At 37.9% G+C, this 26,401-nt stretch overlaps 1 protein-coding gene across 3 annotated transcripts in view; it reads left to right on the top strand.

Annotated features, from left to right (window-relative positions):
- The window catches only part of Muc16 (mucin 16), a 179,377-nt gene that overhangs the window by 125,264 nt on the left and 27,712 nt on the right, over nucleotides 1-26,401 (top strand). For all 3 annotated transcript variants that reach the window (XM_011242634.1, XM_011242636.1, NM_001378248.1), the window contains 15 exons: nucleotides 431-466; nucleotides 10,553-10,618; nucleotides 11,525-11,646; nucleotides 11,734-11,792; nucleotides 11,923-12,095; nucleotides 13,945-13,980; nucleotides 15,435-15,500; nucleotides 16,418-16,539; nucleotides 16,626-16,684; nucleotides 16,806-16,978; nucleotides 18,236-18,271; nucleotides 22,897-22,962; nucleotides 24,297-24,412; nucleotides 24,510-24,568; nucleotides 24,700-24,872. In XM_011242634.1, coding sequence (XP_011240936.1) covers nucleotides 431-466; nucleotides 10,553-10,618; nucleotides 11,525-11,646; nucleotides 11,734-11,792; nucleotides 11,923-12,095; nucleotides 13,945-13,980; nucleotides 15,435-15,500; nucleotides 16,418-16,539; nucleotides 16,626-16,684; nucleotides 16,806-16,978; nucleotides 18,236-18,271; nucleotides 22,897-22,962; nucleotides 24,297-24,412; nucleotides 24,510-24,568; nucleotides 24,700-24,872 — 1,362 coding nt within the window. The remainder of the gene's footprint in view (nucleotides 1-430; nucleotides 467-10,552; nucleotides 10,619-11,524; nucleotides 11,647-11,733; nucleotides 11,793-11,922; nucleotides 12,096-13,944; nucleotides 13,981-15,434; nucleotides 15,501-16,417; nucleotides 16,540-16,625; nucleotides 16,685-16,805; nucleotides 16,979-18,235; nucleotides 18,272-22,896; nucleotides 22,963-24,296; nucleotides 24,413-24,509; nucleotides 24,569-24,699; nucleotides 24,873-26,401) is intronic.

Here is a 26,401-nt window from a genome sequence, read left to right as displayed (position 1 = left end):
TTTATTCCTCATATATATGTTTGTGTGTGTATCTATATACACATAAACAGATATGTAGACAGATGATAGATAGATAGATAGATAGATAGATAGATAGATAGATAGATAGATAGATAGATAGATAGATAGATAGATAGATAATGGCATAGATGAGACTATATCTTTGGTGATTGAGGGATGAACATGAATCTTATGAGACGATCTTTCTGGGAACATGATTAAGAGCTGGTAGGGAAGATGTAGATCTAGATGAAGTATCAGAAAATTTTTCCTCAAGATAATATCTAACTAAAATCCCAGAACATTAGTAGATACTTAATAACTACTCTGAATAATGTATATGTATATGCATTTCACACGTGGACGACAGCATCATGTCTGAGATCATTCTGCACCTTGCACTTATGCTTGACTTTTGTATTTGTTTTAGGTTACCCCATTCTTGGTCCAGACATACTTACTACAAGTAAGTATCAAAAATGCTAATTTAGCCTTGGTGCAAGCTGTCCTCCTCATTTACAGAGGAAGCTTGCCTAAACAAAATTCAGTCTCCTACATGGAGTCAAGGTCTTATTAACAGAAAGATGAGCCTTAGATTTCTGAATTCCCCATATTGCTTCAATTTGGAGAAAGTTGAATACATTAATGTTATGTATAAAAAGGATCATGCCAGATAGCAATTTTTCTTTTATTTTTGAGATTATAATATAATTTCATTTTCCCTTCCCTTTCCTCTCTCTATAAACCTCCTTTGCTCTTGTTCAAATTCATGACTTCTTTTTTCATTAATTGATGTTACTTGAATATATGTTTATGTATATTGATTCCTAAATATAACCTGCTCAATCTTACTTGTATCTATGTTTCCAAACTGTTTTCTATTGAATATACAAATTGTATGTTTGTCCCTGGGAAAAAACTATTTCTCTCACTCTCATTTCTTTTGTCTATGGTTCTTTGTGTAGGACTGAGGCCTCATAGGCTTTTCCTCACCCTCTGTGGCATGTCTATTTTGGTTGTCCTGGTACAGCTCATGTCTATACAGTCATGTATGTGGATGTAGCTTCTGGCATTGCTGGAACAGAAAGTCTCATAGCAAACTCCCTAATTCTGTAGCTCTTACAAACTTTCCCCTGACTCTTCTGCAACATTTCTAGAGCCTATGGATTAGAAGTTGTCTTATAGATGTATCCACTGTCATTAGCACTTGGCTTCACCATTCTGCATTTTGAATGGTTGTGGTTTTCTGTAATGTTCTCTCTCTGTTACAAAAAGAAGTTTCCTTGATAAGAAATAAGGGTGACACTTTAAACAGCAATTCTTTAGTTTATGTCCATTATAACCCAGACTATGACAGTCTTATCAGGGACTTCATTGTTAAGTTATTGACGGTGATTGCTATGTAGATTGTTTTGCTAAAATATTAGTGTTTCATTCCATAACCCAGTCACCTACTTTTTCCTGCAACCATTCTTCTATTTCTATAATTAATCCTATGACATCTAATTTACAACCAATCTACTAATTACCTTTTAAATCTATTATTTAATTTTCATTTTTATTCTTCCTCTCTTTTCTGACTTTGCTCGCACTTTCCTCCTTCTAATTGTGATCATGCATGCATGCACAACAATGTTCTTTCCTTGTTCATTTGTCATTTCCACATTCATTAACTTATGTGTCCATACACTTAATAACATAGTCACACATCCATCCACTCTCCTACCTGACTACCAATCTATAAATAGGCTAAACTATCTAAATACCCATCTATTATTCTTTTATATCCATATGCGTACATATGCCCACATATCTATTTATTTTTAGTTCATTTACTTGAATGTTCTCCTTTCTTTCCCCTGTGTATCTATCCAGCAATCTACCCATATATCCATGTATCTACCCCTACATCTACCTACCCACATATCCATTCATTCCTCCCAATGCATCCATCTATCCACTTCATGCTGCATTTAATCTATTCATTCATCTATGCACCCACTCTCCCATACAAACCACCCATACATATACTTTTTCACTCATCCAGTAATTCTATCCATTTACTTATTTTTGCCACTTCCCATAGTTCTCATTTCTAATGTTTTGTTCATCTTGAAATATGTTTGGAGCATTTATCATCAGATTATCACTTCCTTTTTTGGCTTCAAAGTAATGACTGCTCACAATCTTCATTGCCCTGAACAAATTTCATTCAGAGATTTAGTTATACCTCATATCACATAATCACTCTTTCTTATAGTCCACTTTTTTTTTTTAAATTCTGTGGAGTCAGTTCTCTCCTTCTACTTTCTTGGCATTTTTTATTAGATATTTTCTTTCTTTCTTTTTGGCATGTAAATATAACTTTAATAAAAATTTATTTTGTGTGCTTGCTGGTTTCCTTGTATTTTTTCTTTTTTTTTTAATAAGGTACTTTATTCATTTACATTTCCAATGCTATCTCAAAAGTCCCCCATACCCTCCCCCCCCCACTCCCCTACCTACTCAATCCCACGTCTGGGCCCTGGCATTCCCCTGTACTGAAGCATATGAAGTTTGCAAGACCAAGGGGCCTCTCTTTCCAACGATGGCCTACTAGGCCATCTTCTGATACATATGCAGCTGAAGATACGAGCTCTGGGGGTGGGGGTGGGGGTGTTGGTTAGTTCATATTGTTGTTCCACCTATAGGGTTGCAGACTCCTTCAGCTCTTTGGGTACTTTCTCTAGATCCTCCATTGGGGGCTCTGTGATCCATCCAATAGCTGACTGTGAGCATCCACTTCTGTGTTTGCTAGGCCCCGGAATAGCCTCACAAGAGACAGCTATATCTGGGTCCTTTCAGCAAAATCTTGCTAGTGTATGCAATGGTGTCAGCATTTGGAGGCTGATTATGGGATGGATTCCCGGGTATGGCAGTCTTTAGTTGGTCCATCCTTTCTTCTCTGCTCCAAACTTTGTCTCTGTAACTACTTCCATGGATGTTTTGTTCCTAATTCTAAGAAGGGGCAAAGTGTCCAAACTTTGGTCTTCATTCTTCTTGAGTTTCATGTGTTTTACAAATTGTATCTTGTCTCTTGGGTATTCTAAGTTCTTGGGCTAATATCCACTTATCAGTGAGTACATATCATGTGAGATCATTTGTGATTGGGTTACCACACTCAGGATGATGCTGCCCTCCAGGTCCATTCATTTGCCTACAAATTTCATAAATTCATTCTTTTTAATAGCTGAGTAGGACTCCATTGTGTAAATGTACCACATTTTCTGTATCCATTCCCCTGTTGAGGGACATCTGGGTTTCTTCCAGCTTCTGGCTATTATAAATAAGGCTGCTATGAACATAGTAGCGCACGTGTCCTTCTTACCAGTTGGAACATCTTTTGGATATATGCCCAGGAGAGGTATTGCTGGATCCTCCAGTAGTACTATGTCCAATTTTCTGAGGAACCACCAGACTGATTTCCACAGTGGTTGTACAAGCTTGCAATCCCACCAACAATGGAGGAGTGTTCCTCTTTCTCCACATCCTCGCCAGCATCTGCTGTCACCTGAATTTTTGATCTTAGCCATTCTACTGGTGTGAGGTGGAATGTCAGGGTTGCTTTGATTTGCATTTCCCTGATGATTAAGGATGCTGAACATTTTTTCAGGTGCTTCTCAGCCATTTGGTATTCCTCAGGTGAGAATTCTTTGTTTAGATCTGAGCCCCATTTTTTAATGGGGTTACTTGATTTTCTGGAGTCCACCTTTTTGAGTTATTTTTATATATTGGATATTAGTCCCCTGTCTAATTTAGAATAGGTAAAGATCCTTTCCCAATTTGTTGGTGGCCTTTTTGTCTTATTGATGGTATCTTTTGCCTTGCAGAAGCTTTGCAATTTTATGAGGTCCCATTTGTCGATTCTCGATCTTACAGCACAAGCCATTGTTGTTCTATTCAGGAATTTTTCTGCTGTGCCCATATCTTTGAGGCTTTTCCCCACTTTCTCCTCTATAAGTTTCACTGTCTCTGGCTTTATGTGGAGTTCCTTGATCCACTTAGATTTGACCTTAGTACAAGGAGATAGGAATGGATCAATTCGCATTCTTCTACATGATAACCTCCAGTTGTGCCAGCACCATTTGTTGAAAATGCTGTCTTTTTTCCACTGGATGGTTTTAGCTCCCTTGTCAAAGATCAAGTGACCATAAGAGTATGGGTTTATTTCTGGGTCTTCATTTATATTCCATTGGTCTACTTGTCTGTCACTATACCAGTACCATGCAGTTTTTATCACAATTGCTCTGTAGTAAAGCTTTAGGTCAGGCATGGTGATTCTACCAGAGGTTCTTTTATGCTTGAGAAGAGTTTTTACTATCCTAGGTTTTTGTTATTCCAGATGAATTTGCAGATTGCTCTTTCTAATTCGATGAAGAATTGAGTTGGAATTTTGATGGGGATTGCATTGAACCTGTAGACTGCTTTTGGCAAGATAGCCATCTTTACTATATTGATCCTCCCAATCCATGAGCATGGGAGATCTTTCCTTCTTCTGAGATCTTCTTTGATTTCTTTCATCATAGACTTGAAGGTCTTATCATAGAGGCCTTTCATGTCCTTAGTTAGAGTCACACCAAAGTATTTTATATTATTTGTGACTATTTTGAAGGGTGTTGTTTCCCTAATTTCTTTCTCAGCCTGTTTATCCTTTGTGTAGAGAAAGGTCATTGACATGTTTGAGTTAATTTTATATCCAGCTACTTCACTGAAGCTGTTTATCAGGTTTAGGAGTTCTCTGGTGGAGTTTTTAAGGTCACTTATATATACTATCTTATCATCTTCAAATAGTGATATTTTGACTTCTTCCTTTCCAATTTGTATCCCCTTGATCTCCTTTTGATGTCAAATTGCTCTGAGTAGGACTTCAAATACTATGTTGAATAGGTAGGGAGAAAGTGGGCAGCCTTGTCTAGTCCCTGATTTTATTGGGATTGCTTCCAGCTTCTCACCATTTATTTTGATGTTGGCTACTGGTTTGCTGTAGATTGCTTTTATCATATTTAGGTATGGGCCTTGAATTCCTGATCTTTCTACGACATTTATTATGAATGGTTGTTAGATTTTGTCAAATGCATCTAACACATGATGATGTGGTTTTTGTCTTTGAGTTTGTTTATATACTGGATTATGTTGATGGATTTCCATATATTAAACCATCCCTGCATCCCTGGAATGAAACCTAGTTGGTCAGGATGGATGATTGTTTTGATGTGTTCTTAGTTTCGGTTAGTGAGAATTTTATTGAGTATTTTTGCATCGATATTCATAAGGAAAATTGGTCTGAAGTTCTCTATCTTTGTTGGGTCTTTCTGTGGTTTAGGTGTCAGAGTAATTGTGTCTTCATAGAATGACTTCGGTAGAGTACCTTCTGCTTCTATATTGTGGAGTAGTTTGTGAAGAACTGGAATTAGATCTTCTTTGAAGGTCTGATAGAACTGTGCACTATACCGATCTGGTCCTGGGATATTTTTGGTTGGGAGACTATTAATGACTGCTTCTATTTCTTTAGGGGATATAGGACTATTTAGATCATTAACCTGATCCTTATTTAACTTTGGTACCTGTATCTGTCTAGAAATTTGTCCACTTCATCCAAGCTTTCCAGTTTTGTTGAGTATAGCCTTTTGTAGAAGGATATGATGGTGTTTTGGATTTTTCAGGGTCTGTAGTTATGTCTTCCTTTCATTTCTGATTTTGTTAATTAGGATGCTGTCCCTGTGCCCTCTAGTGAGTCTGGCTAAGGGTTTATGTATCTTGTTGATTTTCTCAAAGAACCAGCTCCTCATTTCGTTGATACTTTGAATAGTTCTTTTTTCCACTTGGTTGATTTCGCCCCTGAGTTTGATTATTTCCTGCCATCTACTCCTCTTGGTTGAATTTGCTTCCTTTTGTTCTAGAGATTTTAGGTGTGTTGTCAAGCTGCTAGTGTGCTCTCTCTAGTTTCTTTTTGGAGGCACTCAGACCTATGAGTTTTCCTCTTAAAAATTCTTTCATTGTGTCCCATAAGTTTGGGTATGTTGTAGCTTCATTTTCATTAAACTCTAAAAAGTCTTTAATTCTTTCTTTATTCCTTCCTTGACCAAGGTATCATTGAGAACAGTGTTGTTCAGTTTCCACGGGAATGTTTACTTTCTATTATTTATGTTGTTATTGAAGATAAGCCTTAGTCCATGGTGATCTGATAGGATACATGGGACAATTTCAATACTTTTTTATCAGTTGAGGCCTGTTTTGTGAACAATTATATGGTCAATTTTGAAGAAGGTACTGTGAGGTGCTGAGAAGAAGGTTATATCCTTTTGTTTTAGGATAAAATATTCTGTAGGTATCTGTTAAGTCCATTTGTTGCATAACTTCTGTTAGTTTCACTGTGTCCCTGTTTAGTGTCTGTTTCCACCATCTGTCCATTGATGAAAGTGGTGTGTTGAAGCCTCCCACTATTATTGTGTGAGGTGTAATGTGTGCTTTGAGCTTTACTAACATTTCTTTAATGAATATGGCTGCCCTTGCATTTGGAGAATAGATATTCAGAATTGAGAGTTCCTTTTGGAGGATTTTACCTTTGATGAGTATGAAATGTCCCTCCTTGTCTTTTTTGATGACTTTGGGTTGGAAGTGGATTTTATTAGATATTAAAATGGCTTCTCCAGCTTGTTTCTTCAGATCATTTGCTTGAAAAATTGCTTTCCAGCCTTTCATTCTGAGGTAGTATCTGTCCTTTTCTCTGAGATGGGTTTCCTGTAAGCAGCAAAAAGTTGTGTCCTGTTTGTGTAGCCAGTCTGTTAGTCTATGTCTTCTTATTGGGGAATTGAGTCCATTGATATTAAGAGATATTAAGGAAAAGTAACTGTTGCTTCCTATTATTTTTGTTTTTACAGTTGAACTTCTGTTCTTGTGGCTGTCTTCTTTTAGGTTTGTTGAAGGATTTCTTTTTTTTAATATTTTTTTAAATATTTTTTATTACATATTTTCCTCAATTACATTTCCAATGCTATCCCAAAAGTCCCCCATACCCTCCCCCCCACTTCCCTACCCATCCATTCCCATTTTTTTTGGCTCTGGCGTTCCCCTGTACTGTGGCATATACAGTTTGCGTGTCCAATGGGCCTCTCTTTCCAGTGATGGCCAACTAGGCCATCTTTTGATACATATGCAGCTAGAGTCAAGAGCTCCGGGTACTGGTAAGTTCATAATGTTGTTCCACCTATAGGGTTGCAGATCCCTTTAGCTCCTTGGGTACTTTCTCTAGCTCCTCCATTGGGAGCCGTGAGATCCATCCAATAGCTGACTGTGAGCATCCACTTCTGTGTTTGCTAGGCCCCGGCATAGTCTCACAAGAGACACCTACATCTGGGTCCTTTCGGTAAAATCTTGCTAGTGTATGCAACGGTGTCAGCGTTTGGAAGCTGATTATGGGGTGGATCCCTGGATATGGCAGTCTCTAGATGGTCCATCCTTTCATCTCAGCTCCAAACTTTGTCTCTGTAACTCCTTCCATGGGTGTTTTGTTCCCAATTCTAAGGAGGGACATAGTGTCCCCATTTCAGTCTTCATTCTTCTTGAGTTTCATGTGTTTAGCAAATTGTATCTTATATCTTGGGTATCCTAGGTTTTGGGCCAATATTCACTTATCAGTGTGTTGAAGGATTTCTTTCTTGCTTTTTCTAGGGCGTGGTCTCCATCCTTGTATTGTTTTTTTTTCTGTTATTATCATTTGAATGGCTGGATTTGTGGAAAGATAATGTGTTAATTTGGTTTTGTCGTGGAATACTTTGGTTTCTCCATCCATGATTAAAAAATAAATAAATAAATAAATAAAAAGTTTGGCTGGGTATAGTAGCCTGGGCTGGCATTTGTGTTCTCTTAGTGTCTGTATAACATCTTTCCAGGATCTTCTGGCTTTCATAGTCTCTGGTGAAAAGTCTGGTGTAATTCTGATAGGCCTTCCTTTATATGTTACTTGACCTTTTTCCCTTACTGCTTTTAATATTCTATCTTTATTTAGTTCATTTGTTGTTCTGATTATTTTGTGTTGGGAGAAATTTCTTTTCTTGTCCAGTCTATTTGGAGTTCTGTAGGCTTCTTGTATGTTCCTGGGCATCTCTTTCTTTAGGTTTGGGAATTTTTCTTCTATAATTTTGTTGAAGATATTAGCTGGCCCTTTAAGTTGAAAATCTTCATTCTCATCCACTCCTATTATGCGTAGGTTTGGTCTTCTCATTGTGTCCTGGATTTCCTGGATGTTTTGAGTTAGGATCTTTTTGCATTTTGCATCTTCTTTGATTATTATGCCCATGTTCTCTATGGAATCTTCTGCACCTGAGATTCTCTCTTTCATCTCTTGTATTCTGTTGCTGATGCTCGCATCCATGGTTCCAGATTTCTTTCCTAGGGTTTCTATCTCCAGCGTTGTCTCACTTTGGGTTTTCTTTATTGTGTCTACTTCCCTTTTTAGGTCTATATGGTTTTGTTCATTTCCATCACCTGTTTCGTTATGTTTTCCTGTTTTTCTTTAAGACTTGTAACTCTTTAGCAGTGTTCTCCTGTATTTCTTTAAGTGAGTTATGAAAGTCCTTCTTGTTGTCCTCTACCATCATCATGAGATATGCTTTTAAATCTGGGTCTAGCTTTTTGGGTGCGTTGGGGTGCCCAGGACTGGGTGAGGTGGGAGTGCTGGGTTCTGATGATGGTGAGTGTCTTGGTTTCTGTTAGTAAGATTCTCACCTTTGCCTTTCACCGTCTGGTAATCTCTGAAGTTAGTTGTTATAATTGTCTCTGATTAGACCTTGTTCCTCTCGTGATTCTGTTAGCCTCTATCAGCAGACCTGGGAGACTAGCTCTCTCCTGAGTTTCAGTGGTCAGAGCACTCTCTGCAGGCAGGCTTTCCTCTTGCAAGGAAGGTGCACAGATATCTGGTATTTGGACCTGCCTCCTGGCAGAAGATGAAGGCCCAAAACAGGGCCTGTCACAGAAGCTGTGTCACTTCAGCCTTTCCCAGAAGCTGTTAGCTTATCTAGTCCACAGTCTCACCTCTGCAGACTAGTCTCAGAGGGATCCAGGAGCCAAGATGGCTCTCCCAGGTGCTCCGGCAAAGCCCTCACGGGCGGGATGGACACCTCTCCTCTGGCAGGGAAGGTGCCCGGATGTCTGGAGCCCAAAATGAGGTCTGCCTCAGAAGCTGTCCTCTAGGGACCTTGGGGGTGTCTGCTGACTCTGTGTCCAAGGTGACCAGGTGCTGGTGCTGACTGGAAGAGATTTGTGACCCTGGACAGGCTGGGGTTTCTGCTTCCCTAATGCTGTCTCAGGTCCCGTGCTTATGGATTGGAACAGAAGTTGTGTTCCACTCACCAGGGGTCCTAAGATCGAGTGGAGAGTCCTCTGGGGACCTTGCGGGTGTCCGCCGACTCCGCGCTCAGGTGACCCCTAGATAATTTCTTCATTTACTATTCAAATGCTATACCCAAAGTCTCCTATACCCTCCCCCTGCCCTGTTCCCCAACCCACCTACTCCTGCTTCCTGACCTTGGCATTCCCCTCTACTGGGGCATATAAAGTTTGCAATACCAAGGGGCCTCTCTTCCCAGTGATGGCCAACTAGGCCATCTTCTGCTACATATGCAACTAAAGACACAGCTCTGTGAGGTACTGGTTAGTTCATATTGTTGTTTCACCTATAGTGTTGCAGAGCCCTTCAGCTCCTTAGGTACTTTCTCTAGCTCCTTCTTTAGGGGCCCTGTTTTCTATCCAGTAGATGACTGGGAGCATCCACTTCTGTATTTGCCAGGCATTGGCATACCCTCACAGAGAGAGCTATATCAGGGTCCTGTCAGCAAAATCTTTCTGGCATATACAATAGGGTCTCCAATAGGGTCTCGGTTTGGTGGTTGTATATGGGATGGGTCCCCAGGTAGAGCAGTCTCTGGATGGTCTTTCCTTCCATCTCAGCTCCTAACTTTGTATCTGTAGCTCCTTCCATGGGTATTTTGTTACCCATTCTAAGAAGTATCAACACTTTGGTCTTTCTTTTTCTTGAGTTTCATGTGTTTTACAAATTGTATCTTGGGTATTCTAAGCTTCTGGGCTAATATTCACTTATCAGTGAGTGCACATCATGTGTGTTCTATTGTGATTGGGTTATCTCACTCAGGATGATATCCTCCAGATCTATCCATTTGCTTAAGAATTTCATAAATTCATTGTTATTAATTGCTGAGTAGTACTACATTGTGTAAATGTACCACATTTCCTGTATCCATTTCTCTGTTGAGGGACATCTGGGTTCTTTCCAGCTTCTGGCCATTATAAATAAGGCTGCTATGAACATAGTGGAGTATGTGTCCTTATTACAAGTTGGAACATTCTCTGGGTATATGCCCAGGAGAGGAATTGCTGGATCTTCCAGTAGTATCACTTGTGAATTGTTTGTTAGTATGGCTTGGAACACTACTATAAGCCTTTCCCTTGACTCTACTGGGGTTCTGTCTATCACTCATGACTGCCTTTTCCACAGCTCCTGAGCCAAGTACCACCATCCTGCCTTTTACACTGACATCTGTGCAGCCAGAATCCACCACAGGTATTTGGGGAAACCTTTTCCTATACTTGATGTGAAGGTCTGTCCCATACTTCCACCATCTGACTTACATGAATCTCAACCTAGGTTATGAATATCGAGTGTTAGGATTATTATTACAGTCACAAAGGTTTGATCAGCATTTTAACCAAATATCTTCCCTCATGCAGCTATTAGCCTTCTGAAATGAATAGACCTGACCCAATAGAAGTGAGTGTAGAGACCTTCTATAGAAAGCTCCATCTGAACTGAATCTCCTATGATAAATAGAAAGAATAGATGAATTGTCATGATTTGGAGCCATAAAGGAAGACTCCCAACAGTATGGATTCAGTACCCATCAAGAGTAAATAAGAAATATGAGGAATTCAATTTCCTTGAAGCATAAAGCCCAGCACTCAGTAATGACTCTCCATGGCCACCCAAGAACTAAGAGAACCATAATGTTAGACACAGAATTGATAAGGAAGTAAAGCTGAATCATAAAAGAATACACTAAATAGTCTTGAATGCTAAATTAGAAAAACATGAACTTGACCCTAAAACTCCAAAGGGAGCCATAGATTATAAGAGCACTGGTGATGTACTAGAGGGTTTTTCATTTCAGAAGTACTTTCCTGGCATTTGTCATACAAATAATCCATTTACACAGGACACACAGTAAGTTGTGTAGGGTAAAAGCCTGGATATTAGAAGATGCAACCTAGTGTTTTATAGTGAAGAAGATAGCACATATAAGGAACATTCAGAAAAGGGAATTAATGTGGCATGGAGAGAAGATGTTCAGCTCTGACCTGGATGTGTGCAATGACAGGTGGTAGTATACTAGGAGACAGAACTTGATGAGTATTAGAATCTTGTGTAGTATCTGGCAAACTCTGTTATAGACGTCTTTCTGTCTCCCTATAGCTAGAGCGCACCATCTGAAGACCATCACAATCAACTTTACCATCTCTAATCTTCCATATTCAGCAGAAATGAACTATAGCTCAGCCATGTTCAACTCTACTGAGAGTGTTCTACAGCACCTGGTGAGACCCTCATTCTGGAAACTCCTTGTGGAACAAACTTTATATACATCCTTCATCCAACATTTTCCCTTTTGCCTTCCTCCATAGCTTAGACCCTTGTTCCAGAATAACTCCTTCAACGCAAGCTGTAGACTGACCTCCCTAAGGTGAGGCCTCTTCCTTGTAATTTTCCAGGAATTACTATTCATATTTTGATCTTTTTACTGTTTACTCCTTCCTTGACACTTTCATCCACATTAGGATATCCTTAGATTCTCTATATATCATCATTTTTAGGCCTGAGAAGAATCAAAACTCAACTAATGTGAATGTAATTTGCTCCTACCAACATTACTCTGCACATCCTGGGCTGCACACACAGGAGTTGTATTCAGAGCTGAGCCATCTGACCCATGGATTTACTCAACTGGGCAACTATACATTGGACAAAGATAGTCTCTATGTAAATGGTGAGCATAGTCTGTTTTTTTTCTGAGATGTCTTCAGTCCGTCTTAATTTTTCTACTCTTTCAAAACTGATGATTGCTTTCTAGACCAGTTGCATCCATATTCCAATAGTCTTCCTTCAAAAATTTCAGAAGCACCCACAAGTAGCATGTTGGGGAGTTAGATATAGCTGGTTACACTGTGTCCAAAGTCAAGAAGATTGATATGAATACTGGTCATTGTCTTGCTTTCTATTTCTTTTACAGTTCAAGAACCATGTCGACAGGACAGAGCTACCAGAAATTGGGGTGGATCAATGTAGTGTATTTAAACCAATCTCAAAAAGCCCATAAAGGAGTTCCTATAGCTTTCTCTCCTTGGCAATTCCTTGTATTGTCAGGTCACAATAAGTATTCACCCATGTTTACCATGTTTACCCTCATTTTAACAGAGAGAAACTAAAGCATGTGTAGGTAAAAGGACATGCTCAATCTAACATAAGTTTATCTGTATATGAGTTCTAATGTTACATTGGGCATGTCCTTTTACCTACACATGATTTAGTTTCTCTCTGTTAAAATGAGGAAATATGATCAATGTAGGGGGAGCTAATGCCCAGGGATTATTACATTAATTTAATAATGACAGGAAAAGTATATCACCGGCAATAACCAATCCTGAGATGAAGTCTCTTTGGGACCTTGTGTCACAGAGCTCACCCATTGCACAACCTGCAATGACCTGTCCAGCAGGTCCAGTTATTCGAGGGTCTCGAGGAGACCTTCTTCTAATAACCGAATGGGGGGTAGAAAGAGACGAGAACCTTGTACAATGAACGACACACAGAAGCAGTCTGAGTAGCATCAAGGTCCCACTGTATTAGCCAGGCCCAAGGTTTAAATGCACAAGCAAAAGGGGAAGTACTTCTCAGCAGGAGGAATGGGGCAGCGGAAATGCACCTCAGCAGGAGGGATGGGGCAGTGGAAATGCACCTCAGCAGGAGGGATGGGGCAGCGGAAATTTTTCTTTTGGTGACTACACGGGGAAGCAGGAACTTGGCAGTATCAGGGTACATCTTGAGGTCAGGACATCCAGCACTGACTTAGGGCTGGAACAATCTGTGGTTGTTCTCCAAGCAGTGTGCCAGTGCGTCGGTGGCCCGCTTTTGCTTTTGACCCCCTTTTCTTCTCCGGGGGGCCGAGGGGGGAGAGGCCCAATTCAGAGATCAGGACAATTGTGTTGTCTTAATAGCTCCCAACACTGCCCCACCTCCAAGAAAGCCACCTGCTAGCCTTAGTCTATCCTAGGTTGATTCTGCCTCTTACAGAAGCATGTTTTCAACTGTTGTTCCTTCTTTCAGATAATTCTAGTTTTTGTATCACACTGATATAACCCAGCCAGCATTCTTAACATTTTCTAAATATTCATTTTAATACAGACATTATGGTTGACACAAGAACAAATAAGTTATTTGTGCACTTTGTCCCAGTCTAAGCATGCAGTGCTTAGTTCAACTCTATTCTTCAAGTGGAAATGCAGTCTAACACATACTAACTTCAGATGTTTGAAATGAATATATAGAGAGTGTAAAAGATGATTGTATAAGTGGATGCATATAAATATGGTGAAAGTGATGTGTGGAAATAAGGCATATACACTCATTGTTGGGGGGGGGGGCACATAATGGGAGTTAGATTCAGTTGAAACACCAGGAAATGCTTCCTAATGTCAGTTAAGTCAGACCATAGAACATGAGTAGATGTTCAGTCATTGTACAAAGTGATACACATGTACATTGTTTCCACGTGGACTAATGTGTGGTGCTAAGGCTTATGTATTACAATTACTTTATGTTTTGTTTTGTTTTTCTAGGTTATAATGAAATTGGTACAAAAGAACCAACCACAAGTATGTATCAGTTTATCCTGACCTAGGTCTTCCTCCATGTTTTTCTCCTCATTGTTAAAGGAAGCTTGTCCTAAACATAGCCAGTCCTCTAAGAGGGAACAAAGTCTCAGTGGACGGAAGATGCAGAAGTGTTGACTTATTTTTGGAACTGAATCTCTAGTGTTGTATTTCTGAATTTTTTTTCAATCCTCTGAATCAAAAGAAAAAAACTGAAGTTTCCTATGGGGTTATTAAGCTAAGTTAATGCAGAGAGGGCAGTTTATGTCACATAAAACAAATACTATTATAAATGTAGTAGAGGTTTTGTTGTTAAGTAGCAAATTCTGATGGCTACTAAGTATTTTGATAAAAATGGTCCACTCATTTAGTATCCTACTTATCTGTGTTTGCAGTTTTAAACTCTTTTATTTTCTAGTTACTCTCCCTGCAGAACCACCTTTTTAGTCATCTATCTATCCAACTATCTATCTATTCTCCTCTTCATTCTACTATAATTATTTTTTCTTTCATTCCTTTTCTACTCATCCTTTTAGCCCTTCGCCAATCTGGAATTCATCGACCCATTCAAACTTCTGCACTTCTCCCCATTTGCTAGATTGTTCTATGTATCTTTGATATTTCCCTCTTACACACACAGACACACACACACACACACACACACATGCACACACATACACTTATTCCAACCCAGGATCTATTATCTCCCCTAGATTCCTGTCTATCCACCATATACAAACCTACTATACAACCACACACCCTTCAGTACATACATATATATATATATATATATATATATATATATAATGTGTGTGTGTGTTTATGTGTGTGTTTGTGTGATTGTGTGAATTCATCAAAATATTTACCCACATACTTTCAATTATTTATTGATCTGTTTAGCATTCATTTCCTTTCTCTCTTTTGTTTGTGCATCTATCTAATGATATGTACATGTATCCAACCATTCATCACTTATGCATTTGTCTATCCATCTACCATTCAATCATCTACCCATTTATCATCCTGATCATCAACCAATAACCACCCACTACTCACCTATCTATTCATTCAACTACTTACCCTAAAACTCACCCTTCACCCACTACTCACCTACAGTTCATCATGTTCATTTTATGTTTCTCCCTCCTTTTTTTCCTTCTACTTCTTAAATTATGAGTTGACCCTTCATCTATCCATTCTTCTTCTCGTCTGTTTAATGATTCCATTAGTGTCTTCTAATTAATGTGTTCTCCTTTATCAGCCTTTATTCAGCCAACTACTCTCACTATCTGAGTTAGTTTTACTTACAGGGTTTTTAACATTACCACCAGCCATTTTGATTTTAATTTCTTTTGCGTATTATCTATCTACAGCATTTTTTTCTGATTTGGACTACTGCTGCATGAGCAGCTCTAACTACATCCTTATTTGTCCATCCCTTCTATTCCTTTCTACAGATCCTGAAACAGCCACTACTATGCTGCCTTCCCCATCAATACTTGTGCAAACAGAATCCACCACAGGTATTAGAGGACCTATTTATATAAGATCCTCTGTCTCATACCTTCAACACCTGATGTCTATATGAGATCTACACACAAGTTTATGAAGAAGCTAATACTATATCCATCATTACAGAGACAAAGATTAGTAGCAACTCAAACACTTTCCCACCCTCATACAGCCACAGGAATTTCAAGTTAAACAGACCAATTACACTACAGTGAGAAAATGGGTGTGGACATGTAGCTCACATGATATAGAGATAAAAAGCTTCCTAGAAACATTTCAACCTAATATGAATCTCTCATTATGAGAAGAAGTGATTCAGATAAATAAGACATGAAGTATTGTTGGAAATGATTCCAACAATGGGGGCTTATTGACATAGCAAAACATAATATTCTGTGAGAATCGGGGAAAGTTTGGCTCCCATGAAGCATAAAGTCCATCTCCTAATGTAGCCTTGCATTTCTAGTCCAGATTCCATAAGAACATGATGGTAGGTTCAAACTTAGGAATAACCAAAGCTAAAAGGTCATAAGAAACCAGAATGTAAAGGGCTTTGAATAACAAATCAAAACACTCAATCCAGACACTGAAACTACACAAAATCTGTGAGTTGTAGGAGTGATGGGGTAGTCCCAGTGATACTTTCTTATCATAACAGTTCTCTAAAGTTCAACATAGAAAAAGTCTGTTAGATAGTGTATCTTATGAGACTTGCAGGGTGATAGCTTGGATAAGAGAAGATATAATCATAATGAGGAAGTACACACAAAGTATGTTAGGAACATTCAGAAAGGTGAATGGGTGTGGCATGGAAATGAAATATTAATGTGGCTTGGGTGAGTACATTGATAGGCGTTAAGACACAAGGATGTGATCCCAGTGTGGTCCCAGATAAACCATTAGTTATACCTCTTCTTATCTCTTTCAGCTGTGGGGTACCATTTGAAGACTGTCACAGTCAGCTTCACTATTTCCAATCTTCCATATTCAGCACATATGAACAATGGCTCAGCTGTGTTCAACTCTACTGAGACTGTTCTGAAGCATCTGGTAAGACCCTCATTCCAGTAGCTTCTGTTTGATAGTACCATCTACCCACTCTATCCAAATTTTATTTCCCTTGTTTTTCTCCTCAGCTGGAACCCTTGCTCCATAATGGTTCTTTCAACTCCAGTTGCAGACTGGATTCACTCAGGTAAGTCCACTTTCTGTCCATTTTCCAAGAATCTATTATTATAGTCCTTTGCTTGTTCCTTCCCTGTTCTGGTTCTTATTTACACTGCAAACTTTCTAAAGTCTATAATCTCCCATTTTAGGCCTGAAAAAAATGGAACAGCTACTGCTGTAGAAGCCATCTGCACCTACTACCATAACGCTGCAAATTCTGGGATTGACACCCAGGAACTGTACTCAGAGCTGAGTCATCTTACCTATGGAATCACCCAGCTGGGCAACTATACACTTGACCAAGAAAGTCTACATGTCAGTGGTAAGCATGATCTCTGGAATGTCCCCCATGGGATCCCTTATTTTTTTCTAAATCTATCAGTATTATTGATAGTACTGTCTAGACTCTATGTTGACTCTATCAGTTGACTCTATGTTCTTAACACCTTGTTTCAAGAATTCAAGAAGACCAACCTAATAGCTTGGTTGGTCATTAGGGGTGTATGGCTATATTGTATACAAAGTCAGCAAAAGAGGGATATGAATACATTTTCTGAGCTTTCTTCCTACTTCTTGTTGAATGTAGGAATATATCCCAATGTTTATGATACCCACATTTATTTACACTTGGTTTTTGCACCTTAACTGACCAGATATATGAACTTGCTTTCAGATATATCCAGACAATTGTCAGTTTGCTTGATGACTCAAGGTCCTATAAATTGCCAAGCCATTTTAACAATAATATCCTGTGCAATGGGCAAAGAGATATCATGTACCTACATTACTCTGATTTTTTTTAAAAAGTGAAGCACAACTGAAGAACTTGCATGTTCCTACACTGAGTTTCCACTGATATAAATATTGGCATGCTGCTTTTCATTTTTCTCTGTTAACTAATTTATTTATTAACTTTATATTCTAATCACAACTTCCCCTCATTCCTCTCCTCCCAGTCCCTCCCTCTTACCTCACCTCTCTCACCATCCCCTCTCCCTTTTATCTCAGAGAAGTTAAGGCCTACCATGGACATCAATTCCATGCTGCTTTTTATATCTGATCTGTCTCACTTGCAATGATTTGTGTACAATTTACATCCTCCTTTTATTTTATAGTAAGCATTTGCATAATCCATACATTTTACCTGATGCAAAGAAAAAAAAAATAACTGTCATCTGTACCTTTTCCTACTGTGAGCTGCAGTGGAGACACAAACTTTTTCATTTTTTAACCTTTGTCTGTATGTGCTACATACTTCAAATTAAAATAGAATACTACACACAATAAAGTCTCAATAAGTATCTTCTGGATGAATACACAATGGTAGAATAGAAGGGAAAGACAGTATCTATTGATGCATGTTATATTGCAAGTGAGGTATGAAAATGTTTTGTAACATTTGAATTATGAATATGCTAGAGATATAGAAAAAGATGAGTATAGTTGAAATACCAGAAAAGTTCAGTAATATATGGAAGGGTGGTACACTGCTATTTGGACCAAAGTAGCCGCTATCCTTTCCTTCGCTCACCCTTCCTCTTACATGTTTTTTTTTTGTTGTTGTTGTTGTTGTTTCTAGGTTATAATGAACCTCATCCAGAAGAACCTCCTACAAGTACGTATCAACATAGCCCCACAGAGGCGCATACTTTTCTCAGCATTTCTAAAGGAAAATTGCCCCAAACACAAGCCAATCTCTTCATAGAGGCCAAGGTCTCAAGAAAAACCACTAGTCTCTTTTTGAAACTAAAGATCTTATGTTAGATTTCTGAAATTTCCAAACTCTTCTTGGTTGGATAACTATATTTGTCAAGGTGTACCCCTCATAATTATGAAGCTTAGTTTACATGGTAACTGTAATTTATGTCTCCTAAAACAAAGTGCCAAAATCAGGGGCTATATTTTCAAAATGCAAATTCTAATGACTATTTAAATGTTTTGACTACAATTGCCTGCTCTCTCTCTTATTTTTCTTTTTTCTTAAATTTTTGTATTATTGAAATGCATTTTATACATCAAACATATTAATAATATTGAGTATTTGAGAGTCAAAAAGTACATAAAAATTGTTCAACTTTTATATTCATATCCTGTCATACCCTAAAATATCACTAATGAATAATTAATACTGTCCATAACTGAGGATCCTATATCTAATGATGAATACTAAATTGTTTTAAAGAATACCAGATATTCTTTGGGGGTTAAGCATAGTAAAAGACCATAAAATATTAAAAATGAATCCTTAAGAAATATATTCAAAGCTGGGCATGGTGGCACATGCCTTTAATCCCAGCACTTGGGAGGCAGAGGCAGGCCTGGTCTACAGAGTGAGTTCCAGGACAGCCAGGGCTACACAGAGAAACCTTGTCTCCAAAAACTAAAAAAAAAAAAAAAAAAAAAAAAAAAAGAAAGAAAAGAAAAGAAAAAAAAGACAAAAGAAATATATTCAAAAGCCCTTATATGATAGCACCTGACACAGTGAGAGAGTATTTAAAACACATTATATAGCTGTGTATATTGTCTAACAATCAGTTTACTTAAAAAAAGATTACCGGTGTTTCTAGGAGAGAAATTATCTTATCATTTAGTATATTTTAAAATTTTCAAAATAGCAAAAACTTTTTGAAGTTAAACATTAAGAAAATTCTTATTTCAAGCACAGGGAGAAAAATTATCAATAATATTTCCATGATGTTTGTAAAACATGATTTTAATATTTTCAACCATTAATATTCTACAGGATGATTATTTTAAGATATATTTTGTTTTTATGTTTCCCTTTTCATTTCTTCTTTTGGGTTTGTTGAAAGATTACTTTCTTGTTTTTTCTAGTGTGTAGTTTCTCTCCTTGCGTTGGTGGTTTCCATCTATTATCCTTTGTAGGGCTGGATTTATGGAAAGATATTGTGTAAATTTGGTTTTGTCATGGAATATCTTGGTTTCTTTATCTATGGTAACTGAGAGTTTTTGCTGGGTATAGTAGCCTGGACTGACATTTGTGTTCTATTAGGGTTGTATGACATCTGCTCAGGATCTTCTAGTTTTCATAGTCTCTGGTGAGAAGTCTGGTGTAATTCTGATAGATCTGCCTTTATATGTTTCTTACATTTTTTCCTTACTGCTTTTAAAATTCTTTCTTTGATTAGTGCATTTGGTGTTTTGATTATTATATGTGGGGAGGAATTTCTTTTCTGGTCCTGTTCTATTTGGAGTTCTGTAGACTTCTTGTATGCTCATGGGCATTACTTTCTTGAGGTTAGGGAAGTTTTCTTCTATAATTTTGTTGAAGATATTTACTGGCCCTTTAAGTTGGGAATCTTCACTCTCTTCTATACCTATTATCCTTAGGTTTGGTCTTTTCATTGTATCCTGGATTTCCTGGATGTTTTGGGTTATCAGGGTTTTTTTGCCTTGTGCATTTTCTTTGACTATTGTGTCAATGTTTTCTATGGTATATTCTGCACCTGAGATTCTCTCTTCTGTCTCTTGTATTCTGTTGCTGATGCTTGCATATATAACTCCTGATCTCTTTCCTAGGTTTTTAAACTCCTTTTGTGATTTCTTTTATAAAGCTTTCAGCTGAGCACCAGATTTATTTCTCTATGTGCTATGACTCGAACATGTGTCATCTTAAGCAATATGGGTCTAACCAACACGTTCTAGAGAGTAACCAAAAGTGTTGGTAATAGCCTGTAATATTTGGGATTCTGTAAAAATCATTTGCCATCAATTGTAAAATGAATAATCTACTCCTGGTGCTGGGCTTTTATTTGCTATCATATGGTGTGGTGTCTATTGGGGCATTGTCATCTTATTATATAGTAATTCCATTTAGACACTTTATATGTGTATATGTACATATTTTAGGAAGGTTCTACAGTATTAGAGTTCCATCTGGCTTTGGAATACTTAACCTTAATTATCCCTCCCTTTATTTCCCCTCTACCTGGCTACCCTAACTCTTTCCCCATTTCACACTTCCTATTGCACTGTTCCCTTTCATCCTCTAATATCACCATACTCTATCAAATAAAACATACAAATCTAAAAATTCAAAGCTAGCATTCACAAATAATAGAAATTATATGCTCTTCTTCTATCTGGCTCCAGATTACTTCATTAAAAATGGTTATTTCTAGCTCTACCCATTTACCTGCACACTTCTCAACTATATAATTTTTATTTAAATTTTTACGTAATTTATTTTTATCACATTTACCTTTCTCCCAAATCCTCTTAGAATATCCCCATTCCCTACTCACCCAAATTCATGGATTTTCTCTCTTTTTCATTTCCCTCAAAATCCCCCCAAAATGTAAATCAAAACAAAACCAATAAGACCAATAAATTCAAAACAAAAGAGAATGAAACAAAAATAATATACTATAGTAAAAACAAACAAAAAGGAGTCTATTTTGTGTTGTCCAACTATTTTTAGACACAAGACCTGCTTCTGGGAGAGGTATGCAATGGAACTCCATTGGAGAAAATTAATTTTCTCTTTTCTAGCAATTATCAATTACAAATAGTATCTTCCCTAGGGGTGGAATTTTATGTCCAATTCCCCTTCTCAGTGATGTAATTTTGTCTGGTTTGAAATTATATAGGCCAGGTAATTGAAGATGATTGCTAGGAAATAGTATCTTTCAGATACAATAGGACTGATACACATAACAAACTCAGAGATTTTGATAATTGTAGTATACTCGCAAATTTAATAATATTGTATAAACATACTATATTTTTATTATCTATACATTAGTTAATGCGCATCTAAATGTTTCAAATTCTAAATATTGTGAATAGAGCAGCATGTTCCTCAATAGTAGCATATAGTCTCCTTTGCGTATATTCTCAAGAATACACTGATTCTTATTCTAAATTTATTTCCAGTATTTTTAGGTATATCTACATTTTTTTCTGGAGTAGTTACACCCCCACTAAAAGGGAATTATTTTTCCTCTTCCATCACAAACAATGCCAATTTTTATTATTTTTTTGCTTTGTTTTGTTTTGTTTGCTTTGTTTTTTAGTTTTCTGGATCTTAGTCATTTTGATAGGGGTAATATGAAAGTTTAAAGAAGTTTTAATTTTTTTCCCTGACAAATAGGGATATTGGATTTATTTTTAAAAAATTTTTCTCCGCCATTTGTGGTTAATTTTGTGAGAATTCTCTATTTAGAGCCATGCGACAATTTTTAATGAATGTGATGATGGATAAACAAGTGTGTGTGTATCTGTGTGTCTGTGTGCATGATTCAATAAGCACATTATAGGATAGATATATGAATGGGTAGATGAAAGTATTGAATAGATGGATAGGTATATATATGAGCAGATAGGCACTGTATGCATGGATACATGAATGGATTGGTATGTGAATTCACAATAAACAAAGGTAAAAATGAATATTAGGTGAACAAACAGACACTAGAAATCAGCTTACATATATCTGGAAGGGCTGAGTATAATAAGTAGTATCTGATAGATGGGTAAAATGATTATATGTGGTGGATGTATGGATATATAGACAGGTGTGTCACATATATAAGGACAGGAGGATGTATGTTTCAATAGATAAAGAAAAAAGAAAATATGAACTAACAAATGGACAGTGGTATGGTTTTATCAATGAATGGTGTATGAGTGAATAAATACAATCATGAATAAAGGAGGCAGAGACAGAAGGAACAAATGAAATACAAAAGAATGCACAGGAAAATTGATAGATGGACTGGTGGGTGGATGGATGGATGGATGGATGGATGGATGGATGGATGGATAGATGGATGGATGATTGATGGATGGATAAATGCAAGGTAGGATATATAATTTAACTCTTCTTTCCTTTCTTCTATGTCTCTAATTTCTCTTTGATGTAATTTTTCTTGAATTCTGTTTTGGCCTTCCTTTTATATATCCATCCTTGCCTTCATCTATTCATACTTTCTATTTTCCTAATCCGTGTTCTTTGCTCATTCTTTCCGCTTATCACTAATCTCGATATTTGCATTGATTTCATTCATAGACTTGTTCATACTTTCACTCACACAATTACTCTTCAGTCTTGTTCATAGTTCACCTGTGAATGCTGTTTCTGCCTTTGACCAAAAGATTCTCAGAAGGGGGGAGGCTTTCTGAGAAAGTTCTTCTCTGGATCAAATCTCTCAGGATGAGTAGGAATAATTGTAGATAAGTGGAGCATGAAATGTTCAGCAATGACAATCCTTTCCACAGCTCCTGAACCAACCACCACTATGCAACCTTCTCCATCTACAGCTTTGCATCCAGAACCTACCACAGGTATCTCGGAATCCCTCTGCCTGTCTACCTTTGATTAGATCCCCTGTTTCACTCTTCTACCATTTGATAGAATGAGGAAACCAGGATGTGAAGATCTTAGTCTCAGGGTCATCTTCACATGCACAAAGATCAGACTAACAACTCAATCAGATACTTGCCTATATGGAAACAATAGGCTTGTAAAGCAAATAGACTACTACAATACTTTGAATGTTTGTGGGTGTGGTAATAGGCATATAATATAATGTAGAAAGGGGAAGGCTTTCTAATGAAAATTCCTCCTAAACTGATTCTCTCGGGATGAATAGGAGTGATACAAATAAATGAGACATGATGTATTCCTGGAAGTGAAGATTTCAATGTGAGGGCTCAGTGGCCACCAACAATATAATGAGTGGAAAGAATAGGGAGGAATTTTATTTAAAGGAATCATAATGCTCAACTCCCAATACAGCCTTTATATGCTATGCTCAACACTTACTGGGTCATAGTGGTAGGCTCAAGATACATGAGTAAATGAGACTGGAAATCAGCACAAGAGGACTTGCATATTGTTTTAGTTTGTGTTCTCTTGCTGAGATAAATCTAACCCAAAGCAACTTGTGGAAGTATGAATTTATTTCATCATGCACTCTACACTGCCTATACTTAAGGAGAACTAAGTAGGAACTCAGAGCAGAAACCTAGAGAGAGAACCAAAAGCAGATTGTGGGAGAAGATTGCTTACTGCCTTGCTTGCAGACTCATAACAGCTGTATTTATTGTATAATTTAAGCCCATATTCCTAGTGGTGATGCTGCCTATAGTTGATTAGGTCTTCTACATGAAATAGCAATCAAGAAAATGCTCCCATAGATAGCCTCACAGGCCAATCTACTGTAAACAATTCTTCAGTTCTCCTTCCCAAGTGTGACTACTTGACAAACTATATTAACCTTAAGTGCCAAATTTTTAAGTTGTACTTGACACTGAAAGTACACATAGAACTATTGGTAATAATAAATCATAAACCATCCTATGAGAGTTTTAATTCCAGAAAGACTCTCCTAGTACTTAGCATAGAGAACATCTTTAGACAATGAGTCTGCAGGGAAAATATTCTGGTCATAAGAATATAAGAATATAAGCTGTAGTGGAAAAGAGAATTATTGTGAAGAAGATTCAGAAAAGGGTGTTTGTGTGATATGGAGTTAAGAAGTTGTGTAGGTTCTGACCTAATTGGACACTCTGGGATGTGGTGGGACTGGAAGAGAAAACAAGATGATGAGAATAGGATTTTACTCTGGTATACAAATTCTCAGTTCTTCCTACATCTCTTCTTCCCACAACTTTAGGGCACCATCTAAAGATTCTTACAATCAACTTCACCATATCCAACCTTCCATATTTATCAAATATGAGCAATGGCTCAGCCATGTTTAACTCAACAGAGAGTGTCGTGCAATACTTGGTAAGAAACTTATCCTAGGAGCCTAGGGGATATAAATCTCATCTGACTCCTTTATTCAACACCTGTTTTACTTTCCCTCCTCCTTACTTCTCCATAGCTTAGTCACTTGTTCCAGAATGGCTCCTTCAATTCAAGTTGCACACTGGATTCCCTTAGGTGAGTTCATTTTCTGTTCATTTGCTAGGAATTACCATTGATTGTGGTTACTATTTTCCTTCCTTCGCCTCCATTCTAGTTCTGATATACACTATGACTTTTCTAAATTCTCTAGACTCCTTTCTTTCTAGGTCTAGGAAGAATGGAACAGCCACTGGTGTGAATGTTATCTGCATCTACCACCATGACCCTGAAAATCCTGAGATGGACATCCATGGGCTGTACCTAGAGATTAACAATCTAACTCATGGAATCACCCAGCTGGGCAACTACTCACTGGACAATGGTAGTCTATATATCAATGGTGAGTGTGCTCTGTGGTTTGTTATAGGATATCCTCAGGCAATCTTTATATTCATATACTTTCTTCTACATGAGAATCTCACTGAGCTTCAGATGAGATAGGACAAATGTCCTCTTTATGCCTAATCACTTAACATTCAGTTATTCTCAATACATGGAGTCCAAAAAATTTGTCTGAACTATCTCAAACACATATATGATCATAGGTGAAAATATTTTAATACAAAGAAAGGCTTGTATGATCAAGAATGAAAATGGATGTTTGATTCCATGTCTTATGTGCAATAGATCTTATGAAAGCCTCCTGTTAGAAACAATGATGTTCCCTATTGTGTTTATGACCTTCCTAACCATAGGTATTTTTAGTAGATTTACAGTACCTGAATTAAAACAAGCCCCAAACCATTCTGAAATCAGTTGGTTATCCATAATAGTAATGTCATAACTGCGCTAGCAAGCACATCTTAAATGGCCACTTGGTATTACAATTCACAGGTCCAATATTAATTGTTATAATATTTTTTCTTTCTTATTGGTTATTTAAGTTACTTACATTTCTAGTGTTATCCCCTTTCCTGGGTTCCCCTTCAACTTCCCTGCCCCCTTCCCCTGCTTCTATGAGGGTACTCCCCCTGCTACCTACCCACTCCTGCCTCACCACCCTAGCATTCCCCTACACTGGGGCATCGAGCCTTCACAGGACCAAGGGCCTCCCCTCCCATTAATGCCAGATAAGGCCATCTTCTGCTACATATGCAGCTGGAGCCATGGGTCCCTCCATGTATATTCTTTGGTTGGTGGTTTTGTCCCTGGTAGCTCTCGGATATCTGGTTGGTTGATATTGTTGTTCTTCCTGTGAGGTTGCAAACTGCTTCAGCTCCTTCAGTCCTTCCCCTAACTTCTTCATTGGGGTCCCTGCACTCAATCCACAAGCATCCACATCTGTATTGCTCAGGATCTGGCAGAGCCTCTCAGGAAACAACTATATCAGGCTCCTGTCAGTAAGCACTTTTTGGTATCAGCAATAGTGTCTGGGTTTGGTGGCTGCATATATGATGGATCCCCAGGTGGAGCAGTCTCAGGATTTCCTTCAGTCTCTGCTCTACTCTTTGTCCTTGTAATTCCTTTAGACAGGAGCAATTCAGGGTTAAAATTTTTGAAATTGGTGGGTGGCCCCATCCCTCTACTGGGGGCTATGCCTAACCTCTGGATATGATCTCTACAGGTTCTCTTTCCCCTTTGTTGGGTATTTCAGCTAATGTCATCCCTGATGGGTCTTGGGAGACTCTTGCTTTCCTGGCACCTGGGACTTTCTGTTGGTTAAACCCCACCCCACCCCCAGTTACCCACTCTCCATTGCTTCATACCCCTATTCAATTTCCTGACCCTATGTAATTAATTAGGTTTTTTTCTCTCCCAAGAGCCTGCATATGACCTTCACCAGTCTTCCAGTTTAATTTTAAATTTCTCTATCCTATAATCTAAATTGCTTGGTTTCTTATCTTTTTCCCTATTACCCTCATTTTAACA

This window comes from Mus musculus, chromosome 9 (assembly GCF_000001635.26).
Source record: "Mus musculus strain C57BL/6J chromosome 9, GRCm38.p6 C57BL/6J".
NCBI lineage: Eukaryota > Metazoa > Chordata > Mammalia > Rodentia > Muridae > Mus > Mus musculus.
Note: the sequence above shows the minus strand (reverse complement) of the source record. Positions and strands in the feature narration are given on the sequence as shown.